Source organism: Myodes glareolus, chromosome 7 (assembly GCF_982192425.1).
Source record: "Myodes glareolus chromosome 7, mMyoGla1.1, whole genome shotgun sequence".
NCBI classification, from domain to species: domain Eukaryota; kingdom Metazoa; phylum Chordata; class Mammalia; order Rodentia; family Cricetidae; genus Myodes; species Myodes glareolus.
The window spans coordinates 86,172,956-86,192,720 of NC_142032.1; the positions used below are offsets into that span (position 1 = coordinate 86,172,956).

Sequence of the window (19,765 nt, forward strand, 5' to 3'; positions counted from 1 at the left end):
TGTCAGGGGTTTTGGTAGCTTGGTGTGAAGAAAATCTTGAAGAAAATCTTAAGCAGGATTAAGGGGCTTGGCAAGGCTGTTACTGTCACAGTGTAAGCTGGTTTGGGGAGGAAGTGAGTAAAAGGGTTATGTGGAAGTACCAGAGCCATTGCAACTACAGTTGCTTTGAAGAATTCAAACCAGACACCAGGTAGAACAGCACTGAGAATGAGCATTTGGAAACTGAAAGATGAATGTGGGGCTTTAGCTATAAGAGTGGAGTGAAGCCACGTGGTGGTGGCACACACCTTTAATCCTAGCACTTGGGAGTCAAAGGCAGATGAATCTTTGGGTTTGAGGCCAGCCTGGTCTACAGAGTGAGTTCCAGGACAGCCAGGGGTATACAAAGAAATCCTGTCCAAGAGTGGAGGAGTTAAGTCAGGCACGGTGGTACATGTCTTTAATTTTAGCACTTAGGAGGCAGAGGCAGACGCATGCGATCTCTGAGCCAGGCTGATCTACATAGTAAGTTCCAGAATAGCATGGGCTGCAGAAAGATCCTGTCTTTAGGGTGAGAGAAAGCATGAGGGGTACAGGGGAGAAAGGAAAAGAAAAGGAAAAAGAAGTGCATTAAAAGGCAGCTTTTACCGGGCGAAAATAGGTGGGTGATGTGCTGAAGGTTTCGGTGGAAAAGTAAGTAGAGCTAAAGGTGGAGTTTTGAGGGACTTGTCTGTGAAGACTCTGGACAATTTTATTGGGATGGGGTGTACAAGATAGGGTGTCATGTGGCTCAGTCTGGTCTCCAAATTGCTGTGTAGCTGAGACTGTCCTTCAGTTCTTGATCCTCTTGCCTCTACCTTCTGAGAGCCAGGATTTTATGTGTGTGCCTGACTAGATTTTTAAAAGGAAAGGAGTTCAATTATTTGTACAGGAGTGTTGTTGGAGTGCTTTTGCAGGTGATGTAATGGAACAGTGGTGAAGTGGGAGAGTCTGTGTAGTCTACAGAAGGTAAAGGTGCTTGGGAGACAGGTGAAACTCAGGGTCCAAATGACTTCTCTAGGGAGGAGCTTTACTTGTTGTCTAATGACGATGGAAAAAGGCTATATGTGCAGATGGAGGTGAATTTGGATTTATGGGGAGAAAGTTTGTAGGCATTAGTAAAACTGAGAACTTTTAGGTCAGTTAGGGAACTTCAGTTATCCTACCTATATAATGGAATTAATAAGGTTGTGGTAAAGATGAAATGGTAGACGTTTCTTTACTTGCTACTGTGATAAAGTACTTGTCAAAAGCAGCTCAAGGGAAGAAGGATTTACTTTGGTCCATGGTTTCAGAATGTTTCAGCTCATCATAGTAGGATAGGCATGGTGGCCAAAGTAGAGTGTGACAGGAAGGAGCCAGGGATAATATATTTCCAAGGACCTGCCTTCAGTGACCACTTTCTCTTTTTGAGGTTCCACCTTCTGAAGCAGTGATTTTTCAACCTCCCTAATACTGAGACCCTTAATACAGTTCTTCTTGTTGTGACCCCCCCACCATAAAATTATTTCATTGCTACTTCATAACTGTAATTTTGCTACTGTTAGGACCTGGGATGTAAATATCTATGTTTCCCAACGGTCTTAGATAACCCTGGCAAAAGGGCTGTTTGACCCCCAAAAGGGTCGTGGCCCACATGCCGAGAACCATTGTTCTAAAGGCTCTGTAATCTCCCAAATTAGGTCTGCAAGCTGGGAACAAAGCATGATCACATGGGGGCATTTCAGATTTGAACCTTTAGGTTTGCTGCTCTTCGTAGGAGCTCATGGTGTTAGCTCATAGAGTGAATGTACAGTCTGTAAACCTGAGTAGCATCGAAGGTCTTGTTATAGATTACAGCAGCTCAAAGGAGTCTGAACTGTTGGGATGGAGTTCACTAGGCTTTTCTCTGAAGAAGTTCTCATGAAACAAAGGTTGAAATCTAAAATAATTTCCTCTGAAGTGATTACCTTTGTTTGCACCATCTGTTTAAAAGGACTAGGGGCCAACAGACAGGGTATTTGAAGTTCCTTGAAAGTCACTCTACATTTGGTAAAGATGCTACTAAAATTATACTTTACCAAGAAGTTGTATTAACTACATTTTTAATATTGCAAAATTGATGCAGATTTATTTATAATTTTGAAATTAAATGATAACATTGTGTTTTAGTAAAAATAAGTTTTTAGAAGAGTTTTGTGAATTTTTTGGGTGAGAGTATATTTAGTAATTTTTTTAAATGTAAGTACAGATAGAGGGAGTATAGTTCCTAATACCACTCTTACTTCTAACGCTAATTGCAAATGAAGTCCATATATTGCCACCGAAGTGTTTATATTAACAATAGCAAAGGACATGTAAGACAGAGAGAGTCCAGAAAGGTTTCAGACATGAAGCTTGCAATTGTTCTTTTCTTGAAGAATTACAGATGGTATGACTTCCTGTTGGTCATCTATGTTTAACAGTACCCAACCAGGATGCTTGCTCCTGTCTTTGTGAGCGTTTTTATTGAGGCTCTGTAGCTAATTGTTTACATAACTATTTTAGTTTTTGGCCCTTTGGAGTTTGATTTATGTATCTCCAAGGTTCTACCGTATATCACTCTGTTCCACAGAGTCCCCAGGTGAACAAAAAGAGCCTTCCTAGGCATAACATTCTAGGATTTTAGAGATTACTGTCTAGAATCCACAGCTAAAGGCCACAATTTTGTTTGGGTAAGGTGAAAATCTTTGTAGTTTCACATTTGTTAAATATATTTTGTTTTTCATAAGTCTATAGTTATTAAGAGTTTGATTTATAATAAAATAGGTAACAGAACTTTAAATGATTAAAATTTGGTATTATAGTCACTTAATCCTTAGATAGCTAAGGAACATTTACCAAGAAATTGTATTAACTACATTTTTAATATTGCAAAATTGATGCAAAATCGTATAAATAAGTCTCGGAGGGGCTGGAGAGATGGCTAAGTGGTGAAGAGTACTGATTACTCTTGCAGAGGACCCAGGTTTGATTCCTAGCACTTACATGGCGGCTCACAGCTGTCTGTATAACTCCAGTTCCAGGGAATCTTATACCCTCTTCTGGCTTCTGCAGGCACCAGTTATGCATGGGGTGTACATTCATATATGTAGGCTAAACGTTCATACACATAGAATAAAAATAAAAGGAAAAGTATCTGAGCCTCCCAAATAAATCTTTCATTCCTAGACTTGCTCTTAGGACCATTATTTCTATTGTGGAAGTGATATTCTTGAAGCCCCAGACTTTTTGTCCTTTCTTCTTCACGAAAGCATATTTGAATCCAGGTGAGTAAGACTGCCCTGGTTAGTATTTGGTCAACTTGACCCAAGCTAGAGTCATTTGGGAAGAGGGAATCTCAATTGAGAAAATGCTCACATCAGATTGGCCTGTAGGGCATTTTCTTTAAGGACTCAGCTCGCTGTGGGCAGTGCCACCCGTGGGCAGGTGGTCCTGATTGTCTAAGCTGCTAAATTGGAGGTTGAGGAAGCCATGGGAAACAGTCATGGTTCTATTTCAGTACTTGCCTTGGGTTCTTATCCTGACTTCTCTCAGTGATGGAATGTGACCGAGAGTTGTAAGATGAAATAACCCCTTTCTTACCCAGGTTGTTTGGATCACAGCAATAAAAAGAAACTGTAAGACAGAAACATTATGGGAATAGTACTGGATTTAAGTTTAAAAGGTATATCATTTTTAAACAATATGAGAGCTCTGTCATCTCATGTAGTTGCTTTTTGAGTACCATTGTTGCATTGTTCCTACCTCATTGCCTTAAGGGCAAATCTCATTTCCTGGTTTATACCCATTACGTATTAGGTATAACTATGGGGGTGAAATCTCTTCAGTCCAGGTTTAAAACAGCTTAAAGTGATGATGCTTTTTCCAGCGGCACCACTAGGTGTGTTGTTTGCATCAAGTCATTTTAGGGTCCTTTATGGAAATGCTTCTTCATAGGAAATTTTCCCAACTTCATACTTTCTAGAGGTTTTTGGGGGAAGGGGAGTTGTTCTATGTAGTGCTTATAGGTGCCGGACCACGGGACTATCCAGGAGATACTGCCCTTTAACCAATGGCAGATGTATGAGGGCTGAAGATTTGAGTCACCTGAAGTGAATAACCTCCTATATTTATTACATTTTCTCGATTTTGAATATAGGTAAATAAAATAACTGTATTCACATGGGATCTGTATGTTACGGTTAACATTTAAATTCTCTATGTACTCACATTTTTTTTTTTTTTGATTGCCACTTAAAGACTTTTTGTCTTCGAAGGCAGAGTGGCTTTCCATCGTGATTTTTGCTTCAGTATTTGAACCTACAGTGGCCATAGTTAAAAGAAAAAGCACCTAACTCATGAGTGAGATTTGTTTCATGTTTGAACAAATGTTTTAACCCGCTGTCTTCACTAATACTGTAACTGCTGTCTTACAGATTGACTTGATGCAAAACACCACAAAGGCTCCATATTACACAGTATGCGATTTTTGAGGTATGAGCTTTAGAAACTTACCTCTCATGTGGCATGTACATCAGGCTTAAATTCAGTTGGATCATTTTGGGGAAATTTATGCATTTCTTCTTTTTTTCTTCTCCACATTTTTAGAGTATTAAAGGGACTGTGGAAGTATTTTTGGATCCTTACTAGGATTCTTAGTTTAATGGATAAATTTTCTTTTTCCACTAAATTGAAACACTAATTGTAGTAGATAACTTTTTCAGCCTTTCTAACTAGCTTGCTTAACAGTGATGCCTGCCTCCTGGAGTTGAAATCTGCATTTTCTGTTTTGTGCTTTGCTTCATCTATAGTGCTTACTTCTGTTCCTAACAGTTTATTTTTTGGGCTGGGGTGGTCTTATCTTGTTGGTGCTAACAACCTAACATAGTTTCTAAGACATAAGCAGTTTAGATATTGTAAAAGTAGCTGTTTCATATAAATGCTCAGCTATTTTGTGTATTTTGCTTCAAAGTACATGTATTCAATGCTGGCCGGAAATACAAGTTTGCATTACAAGTGCCTGACCCGGAGAACATTTGATACGACTCTGATGCAGTGGTTTTGGCCTACTGAATTGTTATTACATTTTTTTCAAAACTAATTTTGTGATGAAAAAAATTCAGTGTTGATAACTCTTGGGAGTTAAAAAACCTGTGCTTCTAATGAATTAGGAAATCACTCTTGGTTTTGTAAACATAATGTGAAATCGGATGAACCTAGTTAGAAACTTGATAGCAATAAACTATTTAATTTCTTTGTTGATGAACATAAGCTGCTTTACAGATTACGTTTATATGCTCATGGACTGCTTATATGCTTTTAGCTTGGAAAATTAGAGTTCATTTTGAGTTATGGCCATAATAACTCTTAATGTACCATGCAAGCTATGTATTTGTTAAGAATTCTCTTCCTTACGTGAGCCTCACAACAGTCTTGTATGTTAGATAGGTATCAATCTGCATTTTATACAAGAGAAACTAAAAGGCCTGGAAACCAAAGAACTGTGTGTCTTTACTGCACTGGGGCTGGAGTTTTAGCCCAGATTTTTTTTTTAAAGATTTATTTATTTATTGTGTATACAGTATTCTGCCTGCATTCATGCTTGCGGGCCAGAAAAGGCACCAGATCTCATTACAGATGGTTTTAAGCCACCATGTGGTTGCTGGGAATTGAACTCAGAATCTTTAGACAAGCACTTAACCACTGAGCCATCTCTCCAGCCCAGCCCAGATGTTTTTAACTTGCATGATCTGTAGTCTCATGTTACTGCTTTTTCACCAGAAAGTGCTACAGTTAGTATAGTGAGCTTAATAATCGGAAATGCCAGCATGTGTAAAATCGATAGGTGAGTTTTGCATATCGGACTTAGTCATGTGCTTATCTGATTTGTGCATTTACTAAGTTATTTTTTCCAGGTTGAATTAGGTGAAAGCTCTCCTCTCCTACTCCTATCCCCCCCTCCCAAGGCACGGAGGCCCATAAACTCCTTTCCTTCAGTATTTTTTTTGAAACTGTTATGCATTTGTTGATTATAGGTGCACATTTAATAGTACTATTCCCCCAGAGTGTTTTATTTCATGGATTTTATTTCTCTGCATTAGAAGAATTGGCTTTGTCTGTAAGGGCACAAACTGTGCATTCTTTAAGAAGACATTTCACCCTTAGCAGTTTTAGGTTGTTAGGTTATGGCATTGACTCAGATTTTCTGGTTACGGTTTTAAGTTTAATTGGACCTGTTCTGCTTTCTGTATCATCAGGAATTGCAGAAAGTATAGACCAAGATGTCCAGTTGGGGGCAAGAATAGGATTAATAAAGTTAAAAAGGAGCATGTGTGTAAAAATCCTGCTGCCTTTTCTCATCTAAGAGAGGAACTCAGGCTCATTCTGTTTCTGTCAATGCCCTAAGGTTTTCTGAAATGATCATGAGTTTGGGTAGTTTGTTCTGTGTTACTGAGTACTAAACCTAGAACCTTGTTTGTAAGTAGGCAAGGAACTCTAAACTGCCCTTTCCACCCCATCAGATTTTTATGAGGCTAGATATCACTAAATTGCCTAGGGTTGGCATTGAACTTGTGATTTCAACCTCTGAGTAGCTGAGATTGAAGACCTTCATCACCAGTCTAGCTCAGAAGACATTTGTTATGAGTATAGAAATTGCTGCTATTCATTCACTACTGCTATTATTTTTTTTAATGAATTTCTTTTTTTCTCAGGGGAAAATCAAGAAAACAACAGCTATTTGTATTTTTCATATGCTAAAATAGGGTATTTGATTTCCTTAACAGTTTATGAAGAATAAGATTCATAAAAATCTTGCAGCTTGCTTTGGTTTTTTATTTCACTGAGGACATTGAGGCATAGTGCTAATTGGAGCTGGTAGTTGGATAAGATACTGCTTTTGTCTTGTGCTTCCTACTTGTTTGTTAATACCCAAATGTCAGGTATCATTCTGAATGAGTATTTATATTACTGGCTCCAGCCTTCAGATTCAGCATGACTGGAATTCTGAGACTTTGCCTTTTCTCTTATTTTTGTTTGCTGGGCTGGTGAGTTGACTTATTGTGTAAGTGCTCTTGTTGCCAAGCCTGATACCTCAGTTCTGTCCTTAGGAACTACATGGTGGAAGGTGAGAACTGACTGCCACAAATGGTCATTTTTAAGTTTTATATGTTTGCTGTGGTACTTGTGGACATATACACACACCCCTACTGAGAGATACACTTACAATAAATAGTTAAATGTAATATTTAACTTTAATCCTTGCTCTTCAACTAAGTTTAATTGGCTTTCTTTTCAGTGAAGGCATTAAAATATAGCCAAGCATAAACACAATCTTCCTTTTGGTTGATATGTTCTTATACCCTACTTGCTTTTCAAATACCAGTGTGTATTTTCTTGCCAGATATTAGAGGACTAAGTTGAGAGAGTTCAGTAGACATTGCCACGAGGTATACAAGGAATTTGGGAATTCCAGTCTCTTTGACAGTAAAGTCCTGGGGCTGGGGAGATGGCTCAGTCCATAAAATGCTTGAATTGAACTCCCAGCACCCATATAAAAAAACTAGATGTATTAGCTGTTTTTGTAACACTAGCTGAGGAAAAACAGGGATAGGCAGATTCATGGAGTGCCCTGCCTATCCAGCCAGCTTGATTGATTGATGGACCTGAGGTCCCAGCAAAGCAGAGCTTGACACATGCGCACACATCTGCATGCATACTCTCTTCTCCAAAAAAGTAAATTAACTAAATGAGCAAATTAACATGAGTTGTTCACTGTAATCCAGGTGGCTCTTCAGTAGGAGAGCACGAACAGCAGGTAGCTCATCTGTTGGCAGTTTCTTCCTAGTTGAAAAACTTACTAGACAGTAGAGTGCTTGATAGAGTTGTGACTGAACATAAAGGTTAGAGGGAAGAGACTCTATGTAACTTTGGCTATTAAGATATTTGCTTAAACCTCTAATATTAATTTTTCTTTTTTTTTCTTTCTCTTTTTTTCCCCTCCAGAACTGATAGTGCATCAGCCGACCCAGATACTTTAAAATACTCCTCTTCCAGAGATAGGGGTGTTTCTTCCTCTTATGGACTGCAACCTTCAAATTCAGCTGTGGTGTCTCGGCAAAGGCACGATGATACCAGAGGCCATGTCGACATACAGAATGACGAAAAGGGTATACATGCTACATACATACATACAGATAGATAGATTTATTGCTGGAGCATGTTATTGTTTTAGATGGGCTTGTTTTTATCTCCCTCTGCCAGTTATCTGTCTGTCTCTGTCACTTTCTCTCCCTATCTCCCTTTCTCTCTTCCCCCTTCCTTCTCTCTATTCATTTTCTAATGTATTGAAAAGATAGGTGTCAGATACAGTAGTTTTGAAAACTTCAAAAGTTTGTCAATTTTACATTTTATTTATTTAGGTTTTTCAAGACAGGGTTTCTCTATGTATGTTTGGCTGCCCTGGAACTCACTCTGTAGACCAGACTGGCCTCAAAACTCACAGAGATCCACCTGCCTCTGCCTCCCCAGTGCTGAGATCAAAGATGTACATCACTATTTAGTTTAAATGCATTGTCTACTTGTAACACTTGAGGTTCCCCAGGCTACTATCTCTTGTTTACTCATTCAAAATGTGCTTAAGCAGAGTGTAAAATCTGCCTTTTTAACTTTTGTTTCTCTATTTAACTTCCAATGAAAGAATCAAAATGGTTTGGAGTCAAGTAGCGTAGGGGAGAAGCGTAGGCTGTATGTAAATAGGTAAGATCCTGAACTGTTAGTTGAGGGAGTGAAAAAAGGACCCTGTTAAGATAATGTAAACATTGCTTTTTTCAGGTGGCTACAGTGTCAATGGAGGATCTGGGGAAAATACTTATGGTCGGAAGTCGTTGGGGCAAGAGCTGAGGGTTAACAATGTGACCAGCCCTGAGTTTACCAGTGTTCAGCATGGCAGTCGTGCTTTAGCCACCAAAGACATGAGGAAATCACAGGGTAAGACTTGGAAACCAGCGTTGACCACATTCACTTCTCATGGTCATGAGCAAATAAGTGCAGTTGTAAATTGTAAAGCATGTATGCATTACACTATTTCCCCTGAATTGCTAGCTTATAAAAAATGTTACAAGTTTGAATAAAATGTTAAAGGGTTTCTGAATGGGTAGTAGATATGGTAAGTCCTATATACAGAGTGAACCTTTTCTTAAAGTTAAATATAACTGCACTTTATCTTCTGTTGCAGATTTTCCAGTGTAGAAGTGCTTTAATCATTCAGAGTAGTAAAGATAATATGTATTCCAGCCAGGTGTAGTGGTTCATCCCTTTAATCCCAGCACTCAGGAGGTAATGGCAGGTGTAGCTCTGAGTTCAAGTCCAGCCTGGTCCACATAGTGAATTCCAGGACAGCAAGAGCTATATAATAGAGAAACCCTGTCTCAAAACAGACTAAACAAAACAAACCCAAAAACCTAAAAAAAAAAGTGTATTTTTTTATTAAAGGGAAATAAAATTTTATTGATAAAGCTGAGTACAAAGTTGAGGTTTCTGATATAAATGATTTGTATAATTGCCTTTCACACAATGTAGTTTGTTCTATATGTACCTTTTGAACATTTTGTGTATATTATAAACATACCAACCTTTTAAGAAATGCATTTAACAAACTGGGTGGTTGTGGTGCATGCCTTACTTAATCCCAGCATATGGGAGGCAGAGGCAGGCAGAGCTCTTAGTTCCAAGCCAGCTTGGTCTAAAGAGCTGTTTCCAGGACAGCCAAGGTTACACAGCAAAACCCTGACTCGGAAAAAAAAAACAAAACAAAACAGTAACAACAAAAACTTAATTTTTAATTTTTCAAAAACCGCTTTCTTTCTCTGGAGGATGGTGCAGTAATTAGGAACACTTGTTGCTTTTTTATCTGGGTTTGATTTCTAATATCTGCAGGGTGGTTCACAACCGTCCATAACTCCATAACCAGGAGATTTGGGGCCCTCTTCTGACTTCTGTGGGCACCAAGAACGTACATATAACGCACATGTATACATGCAGATAAAATGAATAAGTCTCTCTTTTTCACACACACACACACACACACAGATTTTTTTTGATGAAATTTCAGAGTTAGAATAACTAAGTTAAAGGTTCTGCTACTGCCACAAAGTGTTTGAAGTTTTAAGACTGAAGATTTGTAGAAGATAGGAAGTGACTCTAACGTTTATTTCATCTAGTTCCCTTCTTCATATACTCTTGAGTTGTGAGATTTGCTACTGGTTGTAGAAACTAGAGCACAGGTGATGTAATGGTATTTTCCCTTTCCATCTTTATCGACCTACCTTGTGGGCTATGGGTTTGTTAAAAACCCTTTTCCTTCTTCCAGACATAGTAGTTTCTTAAATGTTCATTTTGAGACTTACTGAGAAATGAAACTCACTGTTATATAGCGAGAATTCTAATTGATCTTAACAATAAAAGTCCAGAGTCAGTTATCAAAGTAAATGCTTAAAGATCAGCCACTCTTTACTTCTACCAAATCCTCAGACCAAAGGGGACAAGATCCTGTCTCCTTGAATCCTCAGCCTGAGCGCCTGTCTCCTCCTGCCTTATATTCTTCCTTCCGCCCAGCCATATCCCTTTCTGTCTCCACCTGAGTGCTGGAATTAAAGGCATGTGACTCCCAAGTACTAGGGTTAATGGTGTGAGCCACCACCGCCTGGCTCTGTTTCACTTTCAGACTGGATTAATCTTGTGTAGCGTCTCCTGTAGCCCAGGGTGGTCTTGAACTCAGAGGTCTGCCTCTGCTGGGATTAAAGGTGTGTGCTATCACTGCCTGGTTGATCTCTATGGCTAGCAAGTAACTTAGCTCTGCACTCTGATCGTAAAGCAAGTTTTATTCGCTAGATCATAAACAAAATATAACCACACTGTTAAGTGTGGTTTGTTGTTTACACACTCAAAGGTTACTAAAATCACTTTGTTTATAGTTACGGTCCTGGGGGCTAGAGTGGTGGCTCAGTAGTTAAGATCACTTGCTATTTTTGCAGAGGACCCAGTTTTAATTCCCAGCACCTACTTGGTGCCTCATAACCACTTATAAGTCCAGTTTGAAGGAATCTTGCTCCCTCTTTGGACTCCTGTGGGTAACAGGGATATACACAGTGTACTTGCATACACATAGGTAAAATACCTTTATTCTAAAATAAAAATAAAATGCAGCCTTCATATTTAGAATGTCAGAATGTCAAGCACTGATGGTGTGTTTGTGCTCTGCTTACAACTAGAAAGAAAGGTTCTGGGACTACTTTCATGGTGTTCACACTGCAAGTGGTAGTTAGATGTTGAATTGAATGTGTACTTTCAGTTCGCCTGAACTTTGTGCTAGAGAGATGATAATACTATGAAGAAGAGGTTTCCTGCAGGGGCCTCTCTTCAGTAAGAAATAGAAGCATGACCTTTTCTTACTATAGAGACATTATCCTGGGCTTGTCATCACTGCCTTTTCCCTCTTTCTTGATTTTTGTTTTGTTTTTCTTGAGACGACTTCCTTGTTTTGCTCAGGTTAATCTAAAAAATTTGTAGACTCAGAATTGTTAGTAGTAGTTGGGATTGCAAGTATCGGCCATCCCCCCTCCCCCCCTTTTAACCTAGATATTGAAAACAGCTTGGAATGGAACTGAAAAAAAAAATTCTATGGCTTTCATTTTTTCTTCCTCATCTGGTCTTCAATGATGTGCTCACTTTGCTGAGTGTTTTTCATTCATTTTATTTTATTTTTAAAAAGATGTATTTATTTATTTTGTTTACAATGTTCTGTCTGCATGTGTGCATGCAGGCCAGAAGAGGGCACTAGATTTTATTACAGATGGTTGTGAGCCACCATGTGGTTGCTGAGAATTGAACTCAGGACCTCTGGAAGAACAATCAGTGTGGGCTTAACCTCTGAGCCACCTCTCCAGCCCCCATTCATTTTATTTTTGATGAGGGTTTTTTGGAGTTTGTGAAACTGTGTCCAGGCATTCTTCTATAGATACAAAAAGCTGAACAGAAGAGAAATCAGTACACTGGGTTTCGATAATACTTCAGAATGCCTGAACTGTATGCTTCATATTTTTAGTCTACTAGGCGGCCATGAAATATTTATCTTCACAGAGCGATCGATGTCGTACTCGGATGAGTCTCGACTGTCGAATCTTCTTCGGAGGATCACCCGGGAAGATGACAGAGACCGAAGACTGGCTACTGTAAAGCAGCTGAAGGAGTTTATTCAGCAGCCAGAAAATAAACTGGTGAGTAAATGTGCTTGGAGTTGCTGAGGATCTTAGTGTTCTCAGAGTGCACAAGGTGATTCTGTGTTGGGAGATTTCAACAAAAAATGGTTTGCTTCTAGGAAAAAAGAAGTCTCCTTAGCTCTGTACTTGTTAGGGTGCCCTGGAATGTTTTGCTCCTAATGTGTTATTTATCTATGATGGCTATTGTTGGAGTCACTTTGGCATCTTTTTTTCGTAAAGTGCATTTTTAAAAACATAATTTAGCTTGTGGATAACCCTGTTGTCCATAGACATTTTCTTTGACAGGACAACATATTTCTGTGTTTTTATACATAAAGTAGAAGTATAGGGTACATGTTTTATGCATGTAAGTCTGGTCTAGTGATCAGGGCTAAAGAAATGGAAAAGCTGGGGCTGTAGAGATGAGATGAAGGATGTCTACTGCTCTTGCAGAGGTCTTGAGTTTGGTTCCCAGCTCACAATTGCCTATAACTTCAGCTCCAGGTTATTGGACACTTCTACTTCTGGTCTCTAAGAGCAGTTGTGCATATGTGTCATTTTAATAATAATGGGAAAAAATGGAAAGGCTCTTTGAAAGACATTTTTTAGAGGCAGTTAGAAAATATTTGTTATTGGGGGTGGTGATGGCACATGCCTTTTATCCTGGCACTTGGGAGGCAGAAGTAGGTGGATATCTGAGTTCGAGGCCAACCTTGTCTACAGAGTGAGTTCCAGGACAGCCAGAGCTATACAGAGAAACCCTGTCTCACTAAAGGGAAAAAACCTATTACTTTACTCTTAAGTAATTTTTAAATTAGTAAGAGTGGCATGTAGTAAAGGAGAAAGCAAGCTCATCCCCTCAAAATTTATTACGAAAGACTTTGCATATACAGCAAGTAAAAAGATGTACAGTGAAGCACATGCTTCCACCCCAAGATTCTGTCATTGGTATGTCAGTGTGTTCCTTTATTACCTCTCAATCCCCTTATCATTCCTTGTAAATGCTCTTCAGAATTTTTCAATTAAAATGAGCTTGACTATACAACTCTTGTTTCCTGTGAGTCAGTTTCTTTTATATCTTGAAGGGAAATAGGCCCTCCTCATATGATTGATGACTGGCAATAACAAGTAAACAAACTGAGATACTGAATAATCATATCTGAATGGAAAATAAAATAATACAGTGCTGCTTTTAAATAGGAATCTGAATTTTTTATAATTTTTTTTAAGGTACTAGTTAAACAGTTGGATAATATCTTGGCTGCTGTCCATGATGTGCTTAATGAAAGGTAAGTAACTAATAATGGTCACATTTAGGTGATCATTAATTTTTGTTGAGTACAAATGGAATCTACTTGGAAGAGAATTCTCTTCTTTCCTAAGCATTGACCTGAGAAAAGATATGAACTGATGCTAGCTAGCATGCATGAAAGTTGCTGTTTCAGGGAGTTTTAAAATGCTTAAGAGAGCAGAGGAAAAGGTGAACTTCATATTTTAAATCCACTCTAGGCTTCTTAAAGATGTTCAGTGATTCCAAAGAACAGCAGTATTGGAAATAGCAGGTCACTGATGGTTTCACTTAATTTCTTAATGCTATTCTTAGTACTGACTGTTACTCCTTTAAGTTTGTGTAGTTTATCTACTATACATGTCTTACTTTCACAGTCATTACATGTTAGGTGTTAGTACAAATGTAGTGCATTTTCTAATATTTTCCTGCTACCTCTTTCTGTGAATCAGAAGTGGAACTTGAAGCCTGAATTTTAGCACGTCATAGCTTTTTTAGTGTTTCTTAGTAAATGATTTTATAAAGAAATCTAATGTCTGACAGGGGCTTTTGAACATTAGAGAATACAAAGGATACATATATAGAATGGCTAAAATTCCACCTTTTTATTTAGTTTGAGCTTTGAAAAGTCATTTAGGAATTCTTTAATACATGGGAGACATTCTTTTGTAAAAAGTGTCATACTTTAAAAAAAAAAAGGTGGAGGTTGTTGAGCACACCTTTAATCCCAACACTCGGGATGCAGAGGTAAGTGGATCTCTGTGAGTTTGAGGCCAGCCTGGTCTACAGAGCTAGTGCCAGGACAGCCAAGGCTACACAGAGAAACCCTGCCTCGAGGGGGGGAAAAGTGTGTCCTACTTTCATCCTCGAAAACTAATGCCTTTTGTATGTGTTTTATTTACATTAAAATAAACACAGTAGCAAGTTGCTTCAGGAGTTGAGGCAGGAGGGAGCTTGCTGTCTTGGACTTCTCTGTGCTTCTCTGAGCTACGAGGCTGAGAAGATCTTCAAGTGGATTTTTGGCAAATTTAGCTCTTCTGCTAAAGATGAAGTGAAGCTACTCTACCTGTGCGCCACTTACAGAGCGCTGGAGACTGTTGGGGAGAAGAAAGCCTTTTCCTCCGTGATGCAGGTGAGAGCCAGGGACCCATAATGGAGTGGAGTGAGGTGGGGGACATAGTGGAGAATGGGGCTTACCTGCATACTCTTGGACACAGCACTGGGCAAATGAAATGCAGTTTGAGTAAAGTTAGGTTTAAAGTAATTTAATTTTAAGCATTTTTGTCTGTGTTTTAGAAGCTTTCCCTTGAAGTTACTTAATACTAGAGTGACTTGCAGATTTAAAGTAGGAACTAGGCTCAAAGAGTTGGTTGGGCCAGAGGGGCCCTCACAGTTTTTGAAAGAGACAAAAGCTAAACATCACAACTAATTTCTAGATCTTTTTCCCTCTCCTCCCCCTCACACTTCCCTAAGTTTTAGGTTTGCTAAGTCAAAAATTATTTATCTAAATAATGTAAACACTAATTTATGAATGTATTCCAGCTTCTGTTTAATTCTGTTTCACTTCTGAATGTCTGGGTATATGGAAAAACGCATTCCCAAGTTAGGGTTTAGTTTTGTTAGGGCTTTTTGAGATAGGCTCTTACGGTGTTGCATAAACTGTCCTCCAGTGTCTCACCTTTCTGAATGCCAGGACTATATACTGTATCTCACTTTCCAGTTTAATCAGAGTAACATTTATGTCATGTTTTTGTTGTGGAAATATTTGAAAAAATAAGTTATCACTGCCTGGAATGTCTGATGTCTTTTTGTTTATTTACTTACTTTGAAAGAGTCTTTACTATGTAGCCATGGCTGGCATAGAACTCAGAGATCCACCTGCCTCTGTCTTTTGAGCTGGGGCTAGAGGTGTGTGTCACTTGTCACTATGCCTGGCTTTGTTTCCTTTTTTCACAAACTTCCTCATTTTGAATAATTGAAAAAAATATGAAATGGCTTGTTTTTCCTTGACTGCAGAAACTTTTGGGAAAGTTTCTGATAATTACTTGTAAGTAAACAACATAGCAGCAAATTGGTCTGATTTTACACATTTTTATATAATTGATTTCTGACTGTAGTTTGAAAGAGTTCAAATCCACAGGAAGATGTTTAGATGTAGTTTGATAAGATCCCTGGCTTTGTGTATATTAAGAACGCTGCTGCTGCTGCTGCTGCTGCTGCTGCAGAGGTACCTTCAGCCTCTACTTAATCACATTTTGCTAATAGCTGTTTTATTTTTTAAAAACGTTCAATTTTCCTAGTTTTTTTTCTTTTAAAGATTTATATATTATGTATCCAATGTTCTACTTGCATGCATGACTGCACAACAGAAGATGGCACCAGATCTCATTATAGATGGTTGTGAGCCACTATATGGTTGCTAGGAATTAAATTCAGGACTTCTGGAAGAGCAACCATTGCTTTTAACCTCTGAGCCATCTCTCCAGCCCCACTTTTTGTTTTGTAAGTCAGGGTCTTACCCTGTAGTCCAAATTGGCCTGAAATTCATGATGATCCTATTGAGTCAACTTTCCAAATGCGGGAAGAACAAGGGTGTACTTACTATATCCAGCTTATAGTTTCTTTATCTTTTTTGGTAGTCGAAGTATGTGTGGTATGCACATGTGTGGAGACTAGAGGTAACTGTTTGGTGTTTTCTTCTATTGCTTTCCACCTTAGTCTTTTGAGACAGGGTCTCTCACTGCCAACTCCAGAAACCTGCCTGTCTCAGTTTTTCTCCCCTCATAGTGCTTGAGTTACAGACATGTGTCAACACATCTGGCCTTTATTGGGTGCTAGTGATTGAACCCAGGTCTTCATTCTGTATGACAGGCACTTTACCTACTGAACATCTCCCCATCCCTTACAGTTGTTTTATTTTCACATGAACACTATTTGTGGAAGTATTTGAAGGTAAATTAAATACATAGACAATTCACTCTGTTAGTGTATCAGTATATATCATTGAAGAATAAGCCTCTTGGGGCTGGAGAGATGGCTCAGAGGTTAAGAGCATTGCCTGCTCTTTCAAAGGTCCTGAGTTCAATTCCCAGTCAACCACATGGTGACTCACAACCATCTGTAATGGGGTCTGGTGCCCTCTTCTGGCCTGAGGGCATACACACAGAAAGAATATTGTATGCATTATATATATATATATATATATATATATATATATATATGTATATATAAAGAATAAGCCTCTTCCCTTCTGTAGCAGCAATATTATACACTTAACAAAGCATTTTATGGCCCATACAATGTTCAAGTGTCTGTAATTGCACTTAAGGTGCCATGTACATCTATGGTTACCCTGACCAGGATCCCTTTAAAGATTCAAGTATTTCCTTTGGCTTTTTAAATTTTTCTTACAATAATAGTTTTCCATACCCACTCCTTATTTTATTATACATGCTATTTTCCTACTTTCTTCCTCATCCCCCCCATTTTTTTTAAATGGCTGAACCTTTCTGATTAGAGTCAGCTGAAACTTTTTTTTTTAAAGCAGGAGTGCATGATGGGTTCATTACAGGCACCTGATAGCAGGTTGTCCCTCTGTTGGACTTGAAGAGTGATCCCTGGTTGAGGGAACGATCATCAGATTTTCCTATAAAGCTTTTTTCCACTTTCAGATGAGCAGTCTGGGTCTAATGTCTTGATCTTTGGATATACTGATATTTTAATAATGTTTCATTCAGTGATTTTTAAGAGTCCAGATTGTAACATTGGCTACTACAAAATGGAGACTTTAAAATTCTAGCTTTACCTTTTTAAAAGATTAATTATGTTATGTTTTCTGATCTGAGTGTTGTATGTGCAACGATTTGCTTGTGTGGAGCGAGCCCAAAATATAACAAGGTATCAGATCCCCTGGAACTGGAGTTACAGATAGTTGTAAGCTCTTCTGTGGGTGTTGAACCCAGGTACTCTCCAAGAACATTAAGTATTCTTAGTTGCAGCCCTGCATTACAACCCTTTATTACAAACATATGTACGTACATGTACACGTGTATGTATGTACGTACATGTAAAAAAAGAACTTTTCTGTCTGAGGAAAGTGGTTTTTAGCAGCTGTGTAAGTGATAAGTCTATTTTCATAATGTTTACTCAGTGGAAAGAAGCCAGAATTTCATCTGTAGGGATCCTTTTCTAATTAACTCTCTGGAGATCATTTTGATAAAAACAAAATGAATAAAATAAATTTTGCTTTAAAGTGTATTAATTACTTAAGATTTACTCTGAAAAAAATTCCTTTTTATTCTTTGATGTTTTAAGAAAAGATCTTACTTTGTAACCCAGGCTTTTCTTGTCTATTTATTTTTCCCCAGTCTCCCAAATGTTGGGGCTATAGGCCTGTGCCAGAGTTCCTAGCTTTACTGTACATGATTAATTGTTTAGTAATTGAGATGTTTAAGGAAATCAGTTTCCCAAGTACATCTTACCTTTTTGGAGGGTGCTGGTGGATAGAATTATGTATCTTCGGCTGGCTTTCTGTGTGGATCAGACTAGCCTTGAACTCTCAGAGATCTACTTTCCTCTGCCTCTTGAGTGCTGGGATTAAAGGCATGTGCCATCATGTCTGGTTACATCTTATTTTTGTACTTTAAATTCAGTCACAACCACAGAGTTACTATGAATAATGGACACAAGTGTTTTTCACCCCTAAGGTTAATTGATCAGAAAGAAAAAGTCTTAATAGATATTAAAATAGAGAGCAGTATTGATTTTTAGCCTAAAATAATGAACACTTAAAAAAATAAAGCAATAGAATTTTTCTTTTGAAAATACTGAACATGAAATATTTACATAATGTAATATTTTTTGCTTTCTAGTTTTATATTTTATGCATTATTGAAAAAAATTTTTTTTTTTTGGTCTCATAATCAGTTGTGAAGTGAAACTGTTTATTTTCTCCCTACATTATCAAATGTTTAGGATTGTAACTTTTCTTTTCAGCTCGTGATGACCAGCCTACAATCCATTCTTGAAAATGTGGATACACCAGAATTACTTTGCAAATGTGTTAAATGCATTCTTTTGGTGGCTCGATGCTACCCTCATATTTTCAGTACCAATTTTAGGGTGAGTTTCTTTTTCCCATCTTTTTCCGTCCCACCGTTCTCTCATAGTGGTATGATTCTATGAAGAAGTGGGTCATCAGATAGTAAAGAAGTTTCTGACTTTTGGGATACAATCAGTGATGTTTTGGAGGAAAGGGGTTTATTGGTGCAGTAATATCACAACAGTGGTGATGATGACAATGGTGATAATATTTTATAAAAAGTAACAACTACATCCCCCCCCCATTATTAATACCTTTGGTATAGAAGAGAAAATATTTCTAAAGTTTTCTCCTGCCTTTCCAACTCCCATGTCAGGTAGATTGGACAGCTTTTTTTAGGGTCTTTTAATGTGATGTGATCTCACTGATGAAACCTTAAAATGACTGGCCTCATCTTTTTGTCTCCATCAAGGATACAGTTGATATATTAGTTGGATGGCACATAGATCATACTCAGAAACCCTCCCTCACACAGCAGGTGTCTGGTAAGTCTTAACTTGTGTCAGTCCTGTAAGTCTGTGCAAAGAAGTGTTGATCTGATGTATAAAAAGGGTTGCTTCCAGAAGATAAATTAGCTTTTATAAGTGAGCATCATTGGGTAGCTCTGTTGATCTTTACAAAGCAAAATTACATAGTAAATAGTGGATTAGGAGAAATCCGTATTACAGTGTTGCACTCTATGAGAATTTAAAGACTATATCTGAAGTTGTCTGTAACCTAGAATAGAAGATTTTGCTTTTTTTTTTTTTTAAAATGTGCCTTAATAGTTTACCATGGGTGTTGGATCCCCTGGAACTGGAGTTACAGACAATTGTAAACTGCCATGTGGTGCTGGAATTGAACCCAGGTCCTTTGGAAGAACAGTCAGTGGTCTTTAAACGGCTGAGCCATCTCTTCAGACCCCATTTGTTGTTTTTATTGTTGCTTTTATGGTCATTTTAATTAAATAATCCACAAATAATTAGAAGATCGTCATCTATGATAGAGAACAAATGATAATTCAATTTGTTTGTACACACCTGCTTGTTCACATGGTACAGTTTTTCTAATTTTCTGAATTTTAACTTTTGAAAGAGTATGCCAGTTAGAATGGATGGTGTC

The 19,765-nt window shown here is 38.1% G+C and overlaps 1 protein-coding gene across 3 annotated transcripts in view; it reads left to right on the top strand.

Annotated features, from left to right (window-relative positions):
• Nucleotides 1–19,765, top strand: part of Smg1 (SMG1 nonsense mediated mRNA decay associated PI3K related kinase) — a 101,972-nt gene that overhangs the window by 19,675 nt on the left and 62,532 nt on the right. Inside the window, exons 2-9 of one of the 3 annotated variants that reach the window (XM_048460480.3) lie at nucleotides 4,455–4,512; nucleotides 8,023–8,186; nucleotides 8,851–9,006; nucleotides 12,157–12,293; nucleotides 13,506–13,564; nucleotides 14,482–14,695; nucleotides 18,559–18,684; nucleotides 19,077–19,149. In XM_048460480.3, coding sequence (XP_048316437.1) covers nucleotides 4,499–4,512; nucleotides 8,023–8,186; nucleotides 8,851–9,006; nucleotides 12,157–12,293; nucleotides 13,506–13,564; nucleotides 14,482–14,695; nucleotides 18,559–18,684; nucleotides 19,077–19,149 — 943 coding nt within the window. In that variant the 5' untranslated portion in view covers nucleotides 4,455–4,498. The remainder of the gene's footprint in view (nucleotides 1–4,454; nucleotides 4,513–8,022; nucleotides 8,187–8,850; nucleotides 9,007–12,156; nucleotides 12,294–13,505; nucleotides 13,565–14,481; nucleotides 14,696–18,558; nucleotides 18,685–19,076; nucleotides 19,150–19,765) is intronic. The other 2 variants (XM_048460479.3, XM_085692981.2) reach the window with 2 other exon arrangements.